Raw genomic sequence first — 19,133 nt, forward strand, 5'->3', positions numbered from 1 at the left:
TCTCTCTCTCTCTCTCTCTCTACTCAGCCGGTATACCATATATATATATATCAGTATATACCGTGATATATATATATATATATATATTATATATATATAAATATATATATCATACACATATATATATATATATATATATATATATATATATATATATATATATGTGTGTGTGTGTGTGTGACACGGTGTGTCAGTGTGTGTGTGTGTGTGTGTGCGCGCGCGCTTCTTAGTCGTCCGTCCAGCTGAAGTCTTTGCCACTCGTTATCACTCCCAGGAATTTAAAATGAACTCCACGTACTGTTTGTAGTATGAGGCCATGCAGTTCGTACGCTTGCCCCCCCTTCCCTTCCCCCCGTGTTTTCCTATTTCTTGTTAGTACAGGTAATGTGTTGCATTTTCCAGGGCCGGCGGATCACCACGACCCAGGTCTTGCTGTAGCTGCCGTATCATCATCTACAAACAGGCATGTAGATAAAAAATTATAGGCACACGCCACGGATTGAACCCTGTGGTACCCCTGAGAGGACGCCAATGAAGCTGGAGCTAACCCACGGACTTTATACACGTCCGTGAGCTAAACCCGTTGACCACCACTGACCGCCAGTCTTCTATGTTGGAAGTCTGGAACCCATAATCAGTCTGCCGGCCTTAGTTCATTGCAAAACGCACAAAAATTTTCGTTAACACGGGTCCAATAATTTTATTTTTGTTTTTCTTAAAAAAAAAAAGGAGCAGGGGAAGAAGCATGTGAATGTTCCTTTTCTTTCTTTGTCATATTTTTTTTCCCTATCCATTTTGACATTAACTGATAGCCGTAACACTGTTTTCGTCACTCTTTCAATCGATCATTGAAGAGTTCTTGATCAAGGGAAACAATTCATTGGAAACAGCAAACAACTCGGGAGCACCTTGCACGAAGTGACTGTGTCTTGAGCCCTTGTCACCAGTTGAAGTTGTAAACAGGTAAGGAAATAAAGTCATACGGCTGGGTCGTTTTGCACATGAACTGTGTATATCAGTCCAGTCAAAACTTTGGACAAGGATTCAAAAATCAGTTCGTGGCACTTTCGTTTCTGAGTGAATAGCCAAACAAATTTTGCTGTTTCAGCTTTGAGCTCGGATTTCCTTAACCTTGACACTACTGAAAGTGCCGCCCAAAACTCGTTGGATTAGAGCAGCGTTATAGTTTTTGACCCCAATTCAATGGTAAGAGAGAAATGAAACGACCCTGCTTGACCTCATTCTCCCGCCTGCCTTGTGGACGAGCAATGATCGATGCGGCCGTTTATTTGTTACACATAGTTGCGGCTTAAGTTGGAAGGCGTTAAACCAGCAGAAATGAGAGTCAAAGACTGTCTGTAGTTGATACCCCGAGGAAGACATGTACGTTGGAGAAGCCAGACGTTTTGTTTGGAACGTTTGTTTGCAACATTCCAACATGTACATCCTGACACCCTTCTCTGGAAAGTCAGGCACGAAGAACATTGGTACCCAGTAAAAGAAATGCATTTAAATTTTAATACTGTTCCCCACATTTTATTGCTAAGAAAAAAAAAGTGACAGTTAAGTTTGATGATGTTTACAGGTGTGAAGCGATGGATAGATTGAAGTGACACATTCATAAATTTTCTGATTAAATATGATACTGGTATCTTGATGTTGTATCTTATGACCTGTTTTAACTTACTTGTAATGGATTCAACTAAATCTTTTTTTTTGTCATTTGGTTAGTATATATGAATTGCTGCACATGTGTGTATGTATGGTTTGCTGTGCACGGATGTGCATGTGCACATGTGTGTGTGTGTGTGTGTGTGTGTGTGTGTGTGTGTGTGAGAGAGAGAGAGAGAGAGAGAGAGAGGCTGTGTCAATAAATGACAGATTTTTGTTTGTATTGTTCTGACCACTTCAGAGCAACTGCATTCACCATGGGAGCTTTAATGGGTAAAACGATGGACGAAAATCTGAAGAAGCAGCAAGAGTTCATGCTGAAACAAGGACAGATGCAGGTTGGTTTGTCATCGTCGTCTTTATTTGCTGAACCGTTATCTTATTTTTATATTATTAGTAACAAGGCAGAACTCAAGTGTCTTCTTTGATTTCTGTTTATCGTATTAAAAAAAAAAATTCTGCACTTCCATGGTCTTCCATCTCCATTATTATTATTTTATTTTATTTTTTTCTAATTTAGACACATTTTGATGTACTAGTTAGGTGCTTGTTATCATTGACAGGATGAAAGTTTTTGGCACATGGTTTATTGTATAAACCAGTAATGCCTTTTGAAAGTACGGTTAGCTGAAAGTCCTTATGAAATTAAAAAAAACTTCCGTTTATGATTTTTTGGATTCTCTCTCTCTCTCTCTCTCTCTCTCTCTCTCTCTCTCTCTCTCTCTCTCTTTGTGTGTGTGTGTGGGTCCAGTTGGTTGGGGGTGTATAGGTTAACAAAAATACGACAATGAATGAAAATATATATACATATATAGATTTATTTATTTATTTATTTGAATTTTTTTGATAAACAAGAGATAGTAGGTACAGATGCTGAATGGCATTTCTGCAGTAGATGCACACACTGTCACAGGCATGCATGCCTATGTACACACACACACACACCATACAACCCCCCCCCCACTGCCCACCCCTCCCCTGCCCACACACACAAAGAAGTATGTACATACCACACACCCATTTAATACACATACGCACACACACACACACACACAGAATACAATATATGTATATATGTACACACACACAGACACACACACACACACACACACACACACACATACACTCACACACATACACAAGTGTGTTCCTGCCATCTGCAGATGGAGAGACAGCTGCAGATGCAGAATGCCATGCGTGAGCGTCAGATGGCCATGCAGGTAGCACGGGGTCGTGACCTCTTCATGTGGTGGGCATCGTTCTACTCTGTGGCGTTGTTTGGCGGCATTATGGGGTGAGCTGCTGGATTCCTTCCGTTCGTCTGTTGGTCTGTCGGTCACTCTGTATATCTGTCTACCTGCCTGTCACTCTGTCTGTCTTCTCCTGTTTTCTGTCTGTCTACCTGCCTGTCACTCTGTTTGTCTTCTCCTGTTTTCTGTCTGTCTACCTGCCTGTCACTCTGTCTGTCTTCTCCTGTTTTCTGTCTGTCTGTCTGCCTGCCTGCATGCCTGCCTGCCTGTCTGTCACTCTGTCTGTCTGTCTCTCTGTCTGCCTGCCTGCCTTCCTGTGTGTCTCACTCGGTCTTCTGTCTCCAATTTTCTGTCTGTCTGTCTGCCTGCCTGTCTGTCACTGTCTGTCTGCCTGCCTGTCTGTCTGTCTGTCTGTCTGTCTGTCTGTCACTCTGTCTGCCTGTCTGCCTGTCTGTCCCTCTGTCTTCTGTCTCCTATTTTCTGTCTGTCTGTCTGTATAGTTGCTGTCTCTGTTTCTCTAAAAAAAAAAAAAAAAAATTCTGTCTGCATGTCTATCTTTGTGTCTGTGTCTGTGTCTGTCTTTTTGTCTGTCTACTGTCTGTCTATCGGTATGTATGTATATGAGCATGTATTATATGTATTGTATTATCTTCTTTCTTTATTTGTTCAGCCTTCGTTTTTTTTGCTGTCCTTTTTGTCCTTCTTGATTATATACATGTCCTTTCCCTCCTTTCTTTTTCTTTCTTCTTTTCTTTTCTTTTCTTTCTGTCTTTCTTGCTGTTTTATTTTATTTAGGTCTCTCTCTCTCTTTCTTTCTTTCTTTCTTACTCTCTCTCTCTCTGTCTGTCTCTGTCTTTCTTTCTCTCACTCTCCCTCTCTCACTCTGTCTCACTCCCTCTCACTCACTCACTCATATGTATTGTATATCTATTGTATGTATGTAGGTCTGTATGTATGTATCTTGTATGTTTTCATGTGTTTGTGTATGCTGTTTTGCATGATTTTATATGTATTGTATCATGTGTATGTGTATTGTTTTTTGTGCTGTGCTTAGAGACCCTTTTATTGGGAGTTTGGACCATGAAAGTACTATAATCATATTGTATATGTATTGTTTTATGTGCTGTGCTTTGTGCCCATTATATGGTGAGTTTGCAACATAAAAGTATATATTATATATATTGTTTTATGTGCTTTGCTTAGAACCCATTATGTGGGGAGTTTATCCTGTAACAGTACTATAACTGTATTGTATATGTATTGTTTTTATGTACTGTGCTTAGAGACCATTATATGGGGAGTTTATCCTGTAACAGTACTACAACTGTATTGTATATGTATTGTTTTTATGTGCTGTGCTTAGAGACCATTATGTGGGGAGTTTGTCCTGTAACGGTACTATAACTATATTGTATATATCTATTGTTTTTATGTGCTGTAGTTAGAACCCATTATGTGGGGAGTTTGCCCTGTAACGGTACTATAACTATATTGTATATGTATTGTTTTATGTGCTGTGGTTAGAACCCATTATGTGGGGAGTTTGTCCTGTAACGGTACTATAACTGTATTGTATATGTATTGTTTTATGTGCTGTGCTTAGAGACCATTATGTGGGGAGTTTGTCCTGTAACGGTACTATAACTATATTGTATATGTATTGTTTTATGTGCTGTGGTTAGAACCCATTATGTGGGGAGTTTTTCCTGTAACAGTACTATAACTGTATTGTATATGTATTGTTTTATGTGCTGTGCTTAGAGACCATTATGTGGGGAGTTTGTCCTGTAACAGTACTATAACTATATTGTATATGTATTGTTTTATGTGCTGTGCTTAGAGACCATTATGTGGGGAGTTTGTCCTGTAACAGTACTATAACTATATTGTATATGTATTGTTTTATGTGCTGTGGTTAGAACCCATTATGTGGGGAGTTTTTCCTGTAACAGTACTATAACTGTATTGTATATGTATTGTTTTTATGTGTTGTGTTTAGAGACCATTATGTGGGGAGTTTGCCCTGTAATGGTACTATAACTATATTGTATATATCTATTGTTTTTATGTGCTGTGGTTAGAACCCATTATGTGGGGAGTTTGCCCTGTAACGGTACTATAACTATATTGTATATGTATTGTTTTATGTGCTGTGGTTAGAACGCATTATGTGGGGAGTTTGCCATGTAACAGTACTATAACTATAATTATTGTATATGTATTGTTTTATGTGCTGTGCTTAGAGACCATTATGTGGGGAGTTTGTCCTGTAACAGTACTATAACTATATTGTATATGTATTGTTTTATGTGCTGTGGTTAGAACCCATTATGTGGGGAGTTTTTCCTGTAACGGTACTATAACTGTATTGTATATGTATTGTTTTATGTGCTGTGCTTAGAGACCATTATGTGGGGAGTTTACACCATAAATGTACTATTTATTTATTATTCTGTGTGCTGTGCTTAGAACTCATTACACGCGTAATCTGCACCATAATAGTGCTATACATTCTGTATGTATTGTTTTATGTGCTGTGCTTAGAACCCATTATATGGGGAGTTTTCCCCGTAAAAGTACTATGGTTATAGTGAAAATGTATTGTTTTTTGTGCTGTGCTTAGTCCTAGAGACCATTGTATGGAGAGTTTGCCCCGTAAAAGGAATATAATTATAGTGTATATGTAGTTTTATGTGCTGTGCTTTTTTAACCCATTATATGGGCAGTTTGTGCCATGATAGTACTATATTCTCATTATTTATCATCATTATCATAATTATTGTCTTCATTATTATTGTTTGTACCATGATAGTACTGTATTATCATTATTATCATCATCATCATTATTATTATTATTATTATCAGTAGTAGTATTAGTATTATTGTTATTATTATTTTTATTGTTAGTATTAGTATTATCATTATCATGATATCTGATGATGCCTGGCAGGTTCACTCGGAGGCGTAACCCTGCCGCCCTGGTGCCGCTGGTGCCCTTGACCTTCATTGTGGGTTATATGTACGACCTTGGCTATGGCTCCAAGGTGGACAGGATCAGAGGTGGGTGGGTGTGTGAGTGGCCGATCTTTGGCCTGTGTATGGTCAGAGGGGTGGGTGTGTGTGAGGTGTGTGTGTGTGGGGGGGTGGGGGGTGGGGTGTTCCCTGTTGTGGCACCTGTTGCCTCTGTGGGGTCTGTGTGGCTGTGCCAAGGGCAGATAACACACACACACACACACACACACACACACACACACACACACACACACATTAGGGAAAGAGATGAGAAAGAAGTACAGGTGTATGGGTTGACCCCGCTTGTCCGTCCAAGCTCTCTTTGTCCTGCCTTCGTTGCACTCCTCTTGTCCACTCTCTGTGCAGAGATGTGGATTTTGAGATTTATCAGTGTGTGTGTGTGTGTGTGTGTGTTCACGTCTGCTTATTTGTGCATATTTGAATGATTGTGTGTACTTTTGTTTGTTCCACAACAAAGCATTATTTCTTTATAAAACAAAAAAAATCTGTATCTATATCTGTATCTGTCTGTCTATCCATCTATCTGTCTATCTGTCTGACTATCTATCTGTCTGTCTATCTATCTATATGCACACATATTCACTTTCAAACATAACCCTGCATAAACATTCATCCAAACACTAACAGTAATTGATATAAAGTATCTCACAAAATATTTGACATATCAAACATTGCAATACCTACATGTTAAGATCTCATATCACAACACCAATACCACAGTATGTAAAACCATATCACAATACAATGAAATCTGGATAATTAAAACCAGTCACATACATCACATTGCTTAAATAATGCACATCTCAAACCACAATACTGAAAACATATCTCCCTCTCTCTCCCCATCACACAGCACCTCAATAACATACACAGAAAAACCAAAACAAGCACGATTCACACTGTCGCAGGCATCAAGAGAGATGTAATTCAAAAAGATGTCTTTAACTTCTTGAAAGTTGAAAAGCACTTTTTCTATGGGGCAGAGGTAGAGAGTTCCAGACAGTATTGCTAATGTCAGACCATTATTGCCCCTATGTACTGCTGGCACCAAGACCAGTACTGGTACTTCATTGAGTGGTATGTTTATATATCATGTAAAAACAACAACACAACAACGACGACAGAAAACGCCTGAATTTTATACAGACTGGACAGAGAAATCTGTTTAGCTTTTCTCTCTCTCTCTTTTTTTTTTTTTGTAAATTAGAATACAGTGCAGTGCAGTATAGAAGCTTTACGACCTCAGCACTGACAGTGGCTCACAAAGAGCTTGCCACATATGGAGGCATTAACACACATGGGATGAGACGTACTGCATTTTGTTCTGTGGTCCGTGAGACCATTAATCATAATATGGTGACACTTGGCTGGCCAGCTGTGACACTGCTTGCTGTCATGCTACTGTCGCTCTCCTACACCCTTGGCCTTCCACTGCCCTTGCTGTGTCAGCAGATGTGCATTCTGCTTGCCATGATGATGACGATGATATGGATACTTGCCATGATGATGATATGGATACTTGCCATGATGATGATGATATGGATACTTGCCGTGATGATGATGATGATATGGATACTTGCCGTGATGATGATGATGATAATGATAGATACTTGCCATGATGATGATGATGATGATATGGATACTTGTCATGATGACGACGATGATGATATGGATACTTGCCATGATGATGATGATGATATGGATACTTGCCATGATGATGATGATGATATGGATACTTGCCATGATGATGATGATATGTAGACTTGCCATGATGATGATGATGATATGTAGACTTGCCATGATGATGATGATGATGATATGGATACTTGCCATGATGATGATGATGATATGTAGACTTGCCATGATGATGATGATGATATGTAGACTTGCCATGATGATGATGATGATGATATGTAGACTTGCCATGATGATGATGATGATGATGATATGTAGACTTGCCATGATGATGATGATGATATGTAGACTTGCCATGATGATGATGATGATGATATGGATACTTGTATAGCGCCTTTCCTTGGCCAGGAACCAAGCTCGAAGCACTTTACAAAAACAGTCATTTGGATAACTGACTGCCTACCTGGTAGAGCCGACTGACGGCTGGTTTTAGGCACTTATCATTCATTTCCTGTGTCATTCACTGATTCAGTCAGGCTTTCACCCAAGCACACACACACACACTCACAAACATACACACACTCACTCAAACAGCACTCACACAAACAGAGGTATGTTAGAGTAAATTTTGCTTTGAAATTTTACCAGGGACAGCTCTCATGTTGACGTGGGTGGGTTCTTCTACAAGCGTAAAGTACATGCTACACTCAGGGTTCATTGTCTCATCTGAATGACTAGCATCCAGACCATCACTCATTGTCCAGTGGAATAGAGAGAAAATGCTGACAGCCAACACTCCGCATAAGTCATGTTGACAGCTGTCATTGCTGTTATCCCTCACGGTTTATCGCGTTTTGTGTGTCTCAGCTTGTTACATTGTTTGGTTGTAAAAGGCCCTTTTTGTATTTGTATTTGTCTTTCATTTTATCACAACAAATTTCTCTGTGTGAAATTTGGGCTGCTCTCCCCAGGGAGAGCGCATCGCTACACAACAGCGCCAGCCATTCTTTTGTATCTTTTCCTGTGTGCACTTTATTTGTTTTTCCTATCAAAGTGGATTTTTCTACAGAATTTTGCCAGGAACAACCCCTTTGTTGCCGTGGGTTCTTTTACGTGCGCTAAGTGCATGCTACACACGGGACCTCGGTTTATCGTCTCATCTGAATGACTAGCGTCCAGACCACCACTCAAGGTCTAGTGGAGGGGGAGAAAATATCGGCGGCTGAGCCGTGATTCAAACCAGTGCGCTCAGATTCTCTCGCTTCCTATGCGGACGCGTTATTTTACCTCTAGGCCATCACTACGGTCTGTATGGCTTTCTATGGTTCATAGGTCAAAAGATGCCTGTGATTTCTTCAACCAGTTCCTGTTCGTTTGCTTCTTGGGTTGTTAATAACCCACAGATTTGTGTAGAAAATTGTTTTATTTTATTTTATTTTTTATCCATGAAGCAAGCTGAAGGATGTCAGCTTTTTATTTATTTATTTTTCTTGTAGTAGTTGTTTATTTGTATGAATTTGAAGCCAAATGTTCTGGCATGTTGCATACATTGCTTATGAAGAGCTTGAAGATGTCCTAGAATTTCAAACATGAGTCGTAGAGTTTTGAGGTTTAGAGGACCATCTCTGTGTTCTGTTCTACACTGCTGCTGGTGCAAGTGTCAAACCAGCTTGTCAAAGATGGCAGCTATTAATCTTTTTGCATATTGTGTTGGCAGCTAATTGTTTTTCTCACTATGTCGTTGGGTGGTGGGTTTTTTTTTGATTGCTTGTTTGTTTGATTTTGCTTTCTGCAGCTTTTGTATGTTTGCTGCATGCTGCTATTTGTTGTATTAACTACATGGCAGCTGTTTGTTGTATTAACTACGTGGCAGCTATTTGTTGTATTAACTACATGGCAGCTGTTTGTTGTATTAACTACGTGGCAGCTGTTTGTTGTATTAACTACATGGCTGCTGTTTGTTGTATTAACTACATGGCAGCTGTTTGTTGTATTAACTACATGGCAGCTGTTTGTTGTATTAACTGTATGGCAGCTGTTTGTTGTATTAACTACATGGCAGCTGTTTGTTGTATTAACTACATGGCAGCTGTTTGTTGTGTTAACTACATGGCAGCTGTTTGTTGTATTAACTACCTGTAGCTATTCATTGTATGATTTCTGCATTGCAGCTGTTCATCTGGCTTGCTGCACTGGTGTAGTATTTATCAAGTTGCATTGGTCACTACTTTTCCATGCTTTTGGATCTCCCAACTCCCACATTATCTGCCTGTTTTTGGTGGTTTTTTTTTACACATGTGATGTGTTTACCATGATGATGATGATGGAGTCTCCCGTCGGACCGACGGATGAGTAGGCAGGCAGCTTATCTGTCAGTGTGTGTCCTCATATGGGAGGAGAGGCTGATTCTAGATGCGCAGCCCTTCCCACAGGTGTTGCAAGGGAAAATGTCTCCAGAAGTTGAGCCCTGCTTCCTTCACTCATGCTTCTCCTTAATGGCTAGCGTTCTCTTGTTTTCAAACGTCTTTATGCCTTTGGAGCACAGCATCCTCCAGTGAGAGTGGTCAAGGGCATCAGTTTCCCAGGAAGCGATGTCTATGTCACAGGCTTTGAGGTTTGTCTTCAAGGTGTCCTTGAAGTGCTTGCAGGGTCTTCCAAGTTTGCGGTGGCCTTCCTTCATGTGGCCATACATTAGCATCTTTGGGATCCTGCTGTCTGTCATGCGGACGAGTCCTGTCCAGCATAGCTGGCACTGGATCAGCAGGCTTTCGATGCTGGGCAGGCCGCTCCTCTCTGGGACCTGGAGGTTGGAGACCCAGTCTTGCTACTTTATGCTGAAGATATTTTGTAGACATCTCTGGTGAAACTGCTCAAGTTGTTGAATGTGACAGGGATATGTTGTCCATGTTTCACAGCAGTACAACAAGGTGGTCAGCACAACAGCTCTGTAGGTTTTCATCTTGGTGCTGAGCCTGATGCCTTTGTTGTTCCATCTGTGTGAAACTGACCATACCATGCAGGAATCAGTACTCAGTTTCAGGGGGGTAGACAGCTGTTCATATTCACAGTTATCACTGTTATTATTATTGATATATAGTGCCCATCAGTATTTTCTGTCAGAGCCCAAACCCTGAGCAGTTCACAAATTCAGTCATTAACCAGCAGGCTGACTACCTGGGTAGAGCCGACTGTGGGCTGCCTTTTGGCTCTCATCATTCGTTTCCTGTGTCATTCAGACAGGCTTCAATCATGCGTGCATATATGCATGTGTGTTAGAGTGGATTTTTCTTGAGAATTTTGCCACGGGCAACCAACCCTTTTGTTGCCGTGGGTTCTTCAACACGTGAACTAAAACCGTGTGGCTTGCCGGGTTGCAGAGGAGGCAGACCGCATCATTGACGAGGAGCACGGGCTGCTGAGCCTGCCGCATGGCCTGCCCACCTTCCAGGACATCGAGAAGGCCCGGCTGGCCCAGAAAGATGAGGCAGCTGTGAAGCAAGGCCACGACATCTTCCTGTAAACCACCACTGCCTCCTCCATGACAACGCCTGCAGGATGGAGTCGTCTTCCCTGGGCGCCGTCCCGATTCACCTGTTCCTGGTTCGCCCACCTGTGCCTGTTCCCAGTTCACCTGTTTATTCAGTTGTTGTTTGTGTGTGTGTGTGTGTGTGCTTGCGCACGCGCACACGTGTGTGCATGTTAAATGCACAGAGGCTCAGTAGGCTAGAATGTGAATGTCAGAAAGGCAAAACAGCACAAAGAGTCCGACTCTCTCTCAGGAGGTGGTTGAGGGTGGTGGCATGAAGAAAGAGTAGGTGAAATGGGAATAGGCGAGTTGGACCGGCTCCCTCTCTGTGGACCTCCACCCAGAGACCACTGCGTTTGGTGTGTGATGGGCTTCAACACAGACCGTCCCTGTACACCCCCCTGCCCCCCCCCCCCCCCCCCTGCCCCCCCTACCACCCCCCCACCACCCTGTCCCCCTGCCCTGTACTTCCGAGAAATACTGTATTAACCATTTGTGCTTTAGTTTTTTTTCCCAGCGTAGAATATGCCCTCTGTAACTTCCGTGATGATTAACCATTGTGCTTTAGGAATGTGGTGGTTTTTTTCTCCATCATAGACTCTCCCCTCTTGTGTTCCTCTGTACTTCTGTGATTTGTGATTGTTGTTCCCACATGTACATGTGTGTGTGTGTGTGTGTGTGTGTGTGTGTGTGTGAGATGCTGATGTGGGTGGTTTTGTTCTGTTATTGTTGTTGTTATGAAATCAAAGACATACTTGTGAATGATGTTTTCATGATGTGTAGTATCGTTTTACAGTATAACATGTTACATGCTGTGTAATTTGATATCTGAAGGTAAGTTTTGGGTCCTGTCTTCACACCAGAAGTATTGGAATCATGTCTTCAAATTAAATGTGTGTGTTGGGGGGGTGGGGGGCAGAGGGGGGGTTGCAGAGAAGTTAAGGAAGCGTGTATGATTGATGGTGGTTAAATGCTCCTTTTCTGGGTCACCTTTTGTCCCTTGTTGCAGTGAGTTTTCATTCTGACCACTTCTTTTTTTTTTTTTTTTTTTTTTTTTTTTTTTGCTGCCCCATCATCTGCACCGTTTCAGTGGCATTACTCCCACGCTGCTCATTTAGATTCCCCATACACGGCCACACCCGGGTTCGTCTGTCGCAGTTCCAGCGTCGGCAGTCCACAGGGAACCATCGATGTTAGGTCGCCAGGAGGCCACACACCAGAGGAGACCCTGCACTGCTGCTGAGTCACTTCGGTGGTGTTCAGTGGTGCCTGTTCTGTTTTAACGTACTTAGGACACCACCTCCGCTGGGATTTGAACCCGCATCCTCCCAGCCGTCAGTCCGCGACGCTAACCACTTCGCCACGGCATTTTGTTTTCAGTTCTTGGGGCAGGGGCTGTCTTTTCCTCTAGCTCCCCCACGCCCCTTTCTCGTTCTTCTTGTGGTAGCAATGCAAAATAACCTGTTTAAGAGAAGTGTGAGCACAGCCATTGTACATTGATACTAGTCAATGTCTTTGGGAAAATTATTGTTGTGAGTGTGTTGGTGTTTCACTGACCTCCAAACCAGCTTTTTCCACACCACCTTCTGAAGGCCACATATGGAAACATGCTGCAGGCTTTGAAAGGGAAAAAAAATCTTCTATTTCACTGATTCATTATCAATATTTTTGTCTTGCTGAAGGCTTTGAAAAGGGAAAAAAAATCTTCTGTTTCAGATTCATTATCAATATTTTTGTCTTGCTGCAGGCTTTGAAAGGGAAAAAAAATCTTCTATTTCACTGATTCATTATCAATATTTTTGTCTTGCTGAAGGCTTTGAAAAGGGCAAAAAAAAAAATTTCTTTCTCTGATTAATTGTCAGTATTTTCATCTTTTTGTTTCTGTTGTTTTGAAGAAATGTGGTTGTATTGTTTTCCAAAAGTTAAGCTTCTGTGTACTTCCAATAGTTCTCATTGTACAAGCAGCGGTCTGTTTCGGGCAACTGTTGTGTTCTGTGATAACGAGGGGCAGGTCTCTGACATCACAAGTCTTTGTTTATTGATGACTGTTGCTAGTATCTTCCAGAAGGAGCACACTGTGCAAATAATTGAGTTTTTTTTTTTTTTTTTTTTTTTTCTCCAGGGTAATTGTTAGTAGTCTGTGACCAACGGGTCTGGCTTAGATACTGTTTATTTGTTTTTACTGTCAGGTGGCAGTGTTGATATCAGACAGGGTTTGTAGTTGTTCAGTGATAAATTGGCCAATGTATACATTCAAGGTGATTGGTAAGTGATAGATTGGCTAATACATTCATGGTGATTGGTAACCGATGAACAGATTTACTGGAGAGTTTTGTGGCCATCTTGAATCTTGTGCATGCGCATCTAGCTTTTACTTGAAATTGTGAGCAATGCCAAAGGCGATTGACAAAGGCAGAAGCAGCAAACATGTGCTGTCATCCATTTCTTCAGTTGATAGCCTCCATTGCTACAACCAAACTCTGTACAATGAAGTGCCATTGTATGCATTATAAAAAACAAAAAAACAAAAATACCACAACTTCTTCTTCTGCGTTCGTGGGCTTCAACTCCCATGTTCACTCGTATATACGCGAGTGGGCTTTTTACATGTATGACCGTTTTTACCCCGCCATGTAGGCAGCCATACTCCGCTTTTGGGGGTGTGCATGCTGGGTATGTTCTTGTTTCCATAACCCACTGAACGCTGACATGGATTACAGGATCTTTAACGTGCGTATTTGATCTTATGCTTGCGTATACACACGAAGGGGGTTCAGGCACTGGCAGGTCTGCACGTATGTTGACCTGGGAGATCGTAAAAATCTCCACCCTTTACCCACCAGGCGCCATCAACGTGATTCAAAGCCGGGACCCTCAGATCGAAAGTCCAACGCTTTAACCATTCGGCTATGGTGCCCGTCGTTAATACCACAACAAAATGTGAAGCAAAAAGTTGAAAAAATGCGCCTGCTCTTTCGCACGCTGTGCCTCTCCAGTCGCCTTTGTTGCTCTCAATTTTGGAAAGCCAGTCAACTTGGAGACCACAGATCATGTTTCATGCCTCTTTAAGTCATGTAAGCACGCAACTCTCCAGCGGTCTATTGGCCAATATATACATGCAAAGTGACTGGTAAGTGATAAATTGTCTGACATATATATATATTCTGGTCTATTGCATATTATTTCCAGGTGATTGGTAAGTGATAAATTAGCCAATATATATGTTCTGGCGAATTAAGTATTATTTCTAGGTGTTGGGTAAGTGATAAATTGGCCAATGTATATATGTTATGGTCTATTGAGTATTATTTCTAGGTGATTGGTAAGTGATAAATTGGCCAATATATATGTTCTGGACTGTTGACTGTTATTTCTAGGTATTAGGTAAGTGATCAGTTGTGATAATGTTCTGGTCTATTGAGTATTATTTCTAGGCGATTGGTAAGTGATAATTTGGCCAATATATATATATATGTTTTGGACTATTGTATGTTATTTCTAGGTATAAGGTAAGTGATAAGTTGGCCAACGTGTATGTTCTGGTGCATTGGATACTATTTCTAGGAAACTGGTAGGTGATAAATTAGCTGATATATATGTTCTTGTTTGTTGGATATCATTAGCAGTTGATAAGTTTTAGATATTATATATGATTATACATAATAAAAATATTTGTTTTTTGAATATTATATTTAGTTGATGAAGTTTTCTGCTCTTGCAGATATTGGTATCATGAGTTGAATTTTTTGTGCATGTTTTCCTGATGTCACCACCCTGATGTTTGTAATTTGCAGCAGAACGCCCCCCCTTATCTTACTGTTTTTGGTATCATTTACATCATTACTGTGACAAACTGCCCTTTTCTTCAAGATTTTTTCATTGTTGTCTCTTACATTGAATGGATGTAGTGTTTTATAAAAAAAAACGAAAGGAGCATTGTGATTTCTTGGATTGTACTTACTGTAGAATATCGTGCCTGTACCTTCATTCATTCATTCATTATGCCCATCGCTCCTGGTGGAGCAAAGGCCATCGACGACCCCTCGCCATCACACTCTGTTCTGGGCTGTTCTGGCCACTCCAGTCCAGTTGGTCCCTTGCTGCTTTAGCTCTGCCTCAGTATCTCGCCTCCAGCCTGTACCTAGCCCTCTGCTTCCCCTTGCCCCCCTCCACCACCCACCTCTCTCCCCAGCCCCTTTCCTGTTCCCCTGTCCACTCTGTGTATACACTTGTACGCTATCTGTATTTATTTATTTATTTATTTTAATTTTTTCTTCTTTTCTCAAGGCCTGACTAAGCGCGTTGGGTTATGCTGCTGGTCAGGCATCTGCTTGGCAGATGGTGTAGCGTATATGGATTTGTCCGAATGCTGTGACGCCTCCTTGAGCTACTGATACTGATACTGTCCATGAAACTTCATGTTTTTTGTTTTTTGTAATGTCTTTTTGAACAAAACTATCTACGGATTTTTCTGTACATGTGCCCTGTTAATGTTTTTTTTTCTTCTCCTCCCCCCTTTAAAATTTTTTTTTTTTTTATATAGATTTATCCATTACAGCAGACTGGCTCATTGTGTTGTTGGCTGGTCCATTGTGTCTGTGAGTCTTGATGATGACAGATTTGTTCACTGCTCTAGTTCATTGACAGTGTAAAGTCATGTTGTGTTGACAGATTCTTTCACTCTGTAATGCAGCCTTTGGGGTTGGTTGGCCTTTGGGGACCGTCCCATCACTGACTGCCCTGAAGCCCACCTGGCCGAGAGAGTGGGGATGTTAACTTGGGCAAGACACCCTCCACTGCAGTCGAAATGAAAACCTGATAGTCAGGGCAGCAGGTGCCTCCTCTGTGATCTTGCTTGTCGTAGTCGGACACAGACAGATGAGCATACAGTTCCTAGACCTGTTTGCTGATTCATTCCAGGCTACTTGTCATTTTTCAGGTTGACTGGGTTTGCAAGTCATCTGTTGATCTGTCTGTGTGTCTGTACGCTGGCTGCTGTGTTGGTATGTTTTGCCCGTTAATTAGATGTACCTAAACTGTAAAATCAGCCCCCCCACCCCGCCCTGCCCCCCAGACCCCGAAAAGAAAAAAAACCCACTATCATGCAGTTTACTTTGGAGTTGCTAGGGGCTTGATCTTTTAGTATAAACAGTATCCCCATCTTTTGGAAATGATGTGCTGGAAAATTCTTCTTTTCCATCACTCTCTTTGTTTTTGTGGTTTTTTTTTTGTGTGTGTTCTTTCCCTTTTTCTGTCTGTTGTCTGCTGTTTTATGCCATGCTGGTCAGTTCACCAACATTTTTTTTTTCTAGAAAGCCTTGATCCATTTTTTTGGTCTTTTCTGGAAACTCTATGTTGTATTCTTAATTTTGTGCCTGGGGTGTGTGAGATGCCTGTTGGCAATTTTGTGTGTGTGTGTGTGTGTGTGTGTGTGTGTGTGTGATATTTAAAAATTATATTATTTATAATTATGTTTATAGTCAGGTTAGTGGGTTTATTCCATTTGTTTGTTCTTTGGGCGTTTGTTTGGGGTGGTAGGGGGTGGGTAGTGGTGGTTAAATCCTCAGTTAAAGGGAAAACACTGAGATTGTATGGTGGAAGGTTGAGCATTGAGTTATCTCCCCAGAACTTGGTACTTTGCTCATTCTCCAGGTTTGTTAACTGCCATATATTTATATATCAGTTGAAATTCAGTTTACATTGCCTTTTTCTTCTCTTTTACATTCTTCCCCTACATGTACTTTTGCGTTAACCTGCCAGATGGAGAGAAGAAAGAAAAAAAAAGAAGATCTAAGTGGCCACACTCCTTATCTCCATGAAGACATCAATTTGCCACAGGTAGATAAAGGGAAGAAACTGAGATCATACTGTTGAAGATTGGGCATTGAATTATGTCCCCTGACATGCTTTTTTGCAAGGTAGAAACACTCCTGCACGTGCACAAGAAAAGCCAGTGATGTTTCCTCCCCCCCCTCCCCCCTGTCCCAAGTTTGATTGTAACATGATGTCTTTCTTTCAGTGAAACAATGAACTGTTCACGAACCAGACGAGTTGAATGACGCATGATAGACAGTTTTGAAGTAGAGCTATTGTTTTCGCTGTGGTTTAAAAGTGATGGGCCTTGTGCAAAGTTGGGTGGATTGATTGATGCAAACAGTGAGGACTAGAATAGTGAAGGTGAATCTTCCCCCTCCCTTCCTGATATCCTGGACAAAGGGAACAGAGATTTGGTCCAACAGCACAAATGTTGAATGGGAAAGCTGATTTGGGAAAAGGGGGGGGAGAACAAAAAAACCCAAACAAAATCTTCGAGCAAAAGACCGTCACTGACACAAACTTAGCTGAGACCACTGGGTGGGCGGATCCGTATCACCATTTGTTTTATTTTGATGGAGGAAAGGTGGCAGAACGGTTAAGACGCTTATGATTATCTGCTGACGGGCGCAATAGCCGAGTGGTTAAAGCGTTGGACTGTCAATCTGAGGGTCCCGGGTTCGAATCACAGTGACGGCGCCTGGTGGGTAAAGGGTGGAGATTTTTACGATCTCCCAGGTCAGCATATGTGCAGACCTGCTAGTGCCTGAACCCCCTTCGTGTGTATATGCAAGCAGAAGATCAACTACGCACGTTAAAGATCCTGTAATCCATGTCAGCGTTCGGTGGGTTATGGAAACAAGAACATACCCAGCATACACCCCCCCGAAAACAGAGTATGGCTGCCTACATGGCGGGGTAAAAACGGTCATACACGTAAAAGCCCACTTGTGTGCATATGAGTGAATGTGGGAGTTGCAGCTCATGAACGCAGAAGAAGAAGAAGATTATCTGCCAGTACAGTGTCTGTCAGGGTCTGGTTTCAAATCCTGGGATTGCCCTTTCTCAACACGTTTGACTGCAAAATCAAACTGAGCATCTAGTCATTCGGATGAGACGAGACGATAAACCGAGGTTCTGTGTGCAGCACACACTTGGTGCACTGAAGAAGAACCCATGGCAGTATAAATGCTGTCGTCTTGCAAACTTTTGTAGAAGAAATCCCCTTTCTTCTTCTTCTTCTGCGTTCGTAGGCTGCAACTCCCACATTCACTCGTATGTACACAAGTGGGCTTTTGCGTGTATGACCATTTTTACTCCGCCATGTAGGCAGCCATACTCTGTTTTCGGGAGTGTGCATGCTGGGTACGTTCTTGTTTCCATAACCCACCGAACGCTGACATGGATTACAGGATCTTTAACATGCGTATTTGATCTTCTGCTTGCGTATACACACGAAGGGGGTTCAGGCACTAGCAGGTCTGCACATATGTTGACCTGGGAGATCGTAAAAATCTCCACCCTTTACCCACCAGGCGCCGTTACCGAGATTCGAACCCGGGACCCTCAGATTGAAAGTCCAACGCTTTAACCACTCGACTATTGCGCCTGTCGAAATCCCCTTTCAAAAGAACAGAAATACATACACGTGCACTCAAGGCCTGACTAGCGTGTTGGGTTGTGCTGCTGGTAATTCATATGCCAAGCAGATGTGGTGCAGCGTATATGGGTTTGTCCAAAAGCGCTGACCCCCCTTTGAGAAACTCAAACTGGAACTTGTTTTGACGGGCGCAGTAGTCATATATAGTGTCTGTGAGGTCTCCGTAAGAAATCCAGGCAGCACTTGATGAATTAATGGGGAGATTTTTTCCAGTCTCAAGACTATAGTTAGATTTTCTTTACAAGGCATTCCTATGTGTTCAAAATGTTCTTCCTGCATTTAGTACTCATGCAATTTTTTTTTTGGAGGACATGTGTCCAGTTTGAGGTGTAGATATGTGCTCACCATGTTCCAGAGAACATTTCTCACTACAATAGGTCCATGTGCACTGTTTTCTCTGTTGGGTACATATATTTGAACTGGGGACATGTGCACTGCCTTCTGTGGTGGGTACACACATACTGTCTGCATTTTGTTTTTTTCTGTACTCATCACAGTGTGTTAGCTTTTTTTCTGTGCATGTATACATGCCTTGTATCAATCC

At 41.7% G+C, this 19,133-nt stretch overlaps 1 protein-coding gene across 1 annotated transcript; it reads left to right on the forward strand.

Moving 5' to 3' along the window:
• Nucleotides 1–897: 897 nt before the first annotated feature.
• Nucleotides 898–11,498, forward strand: LOC143295233 (plasminogen receptor (KT)-like). The gene is made up of 5 exons (XM_076606810.1): nucleotides 898–963; nucleotides 1,913–2,009; nucleotides 2,835–2,965; nucleotides 5,872–5,981; nucleotides 10,967–11,498. The coding sequence occupies exons 2-5, from the start codon at nucleotides 1,929–1,931 to the stop codon at nucleotides 11,107–11,109; spliced, it is 465 nt and encodes a 154-aa protein (XP_076462925.1). The 5' UTR covers nucleotides 898–963; nucleotides 1,913–1,928; the 3' UTR covers nucleotides 11,110–11,498.
• The last annotated feature ends 7,635 nt before the right edge of the window (nucleotides 11,499–19,133 follow it).

The sequence above is a fragment of the Babylonia areolata genome, chromosome 20, assembly GCF_041734735.1.
Source record: "Babylonia areolata isolate BAREFJ2019XMU chromosome 20, ASM4173473v1, whole genome shotgun sequence".
NCBI classification, from domain to species: Eukaryota; Metazoa; Mollusca; class Gastropoda; order Neogastropoda; family Buccinidae; genus Babylonia; species Babylonia areolata.

Excerpts from the sequence above, each read along its gene's own strand:
- LOC143295233 (XM_076606810.1), top strand. The coding sequence starts at position 1,929 with ATGGGAGCTTTAATGGGTAAAACGATGGACGAAAATCTGAAGAAGCAG. Across the intron at positions 2,966-5,871 it reads TTGTTTGGCGGCATTATGGG|GTTCACTCGGAGGCGTAACC; the intron begins GTGAGCTGCTGG and ends GATGCCTGGCAG. Across the intron at positions 5,982-10,966 it reads CAAGGTGGACAGGATCAGAG|AGGAGGCAGACCGCATCATT; the intron begins GTGGGTGGGTGT and ends GCCGGGTTGCAG.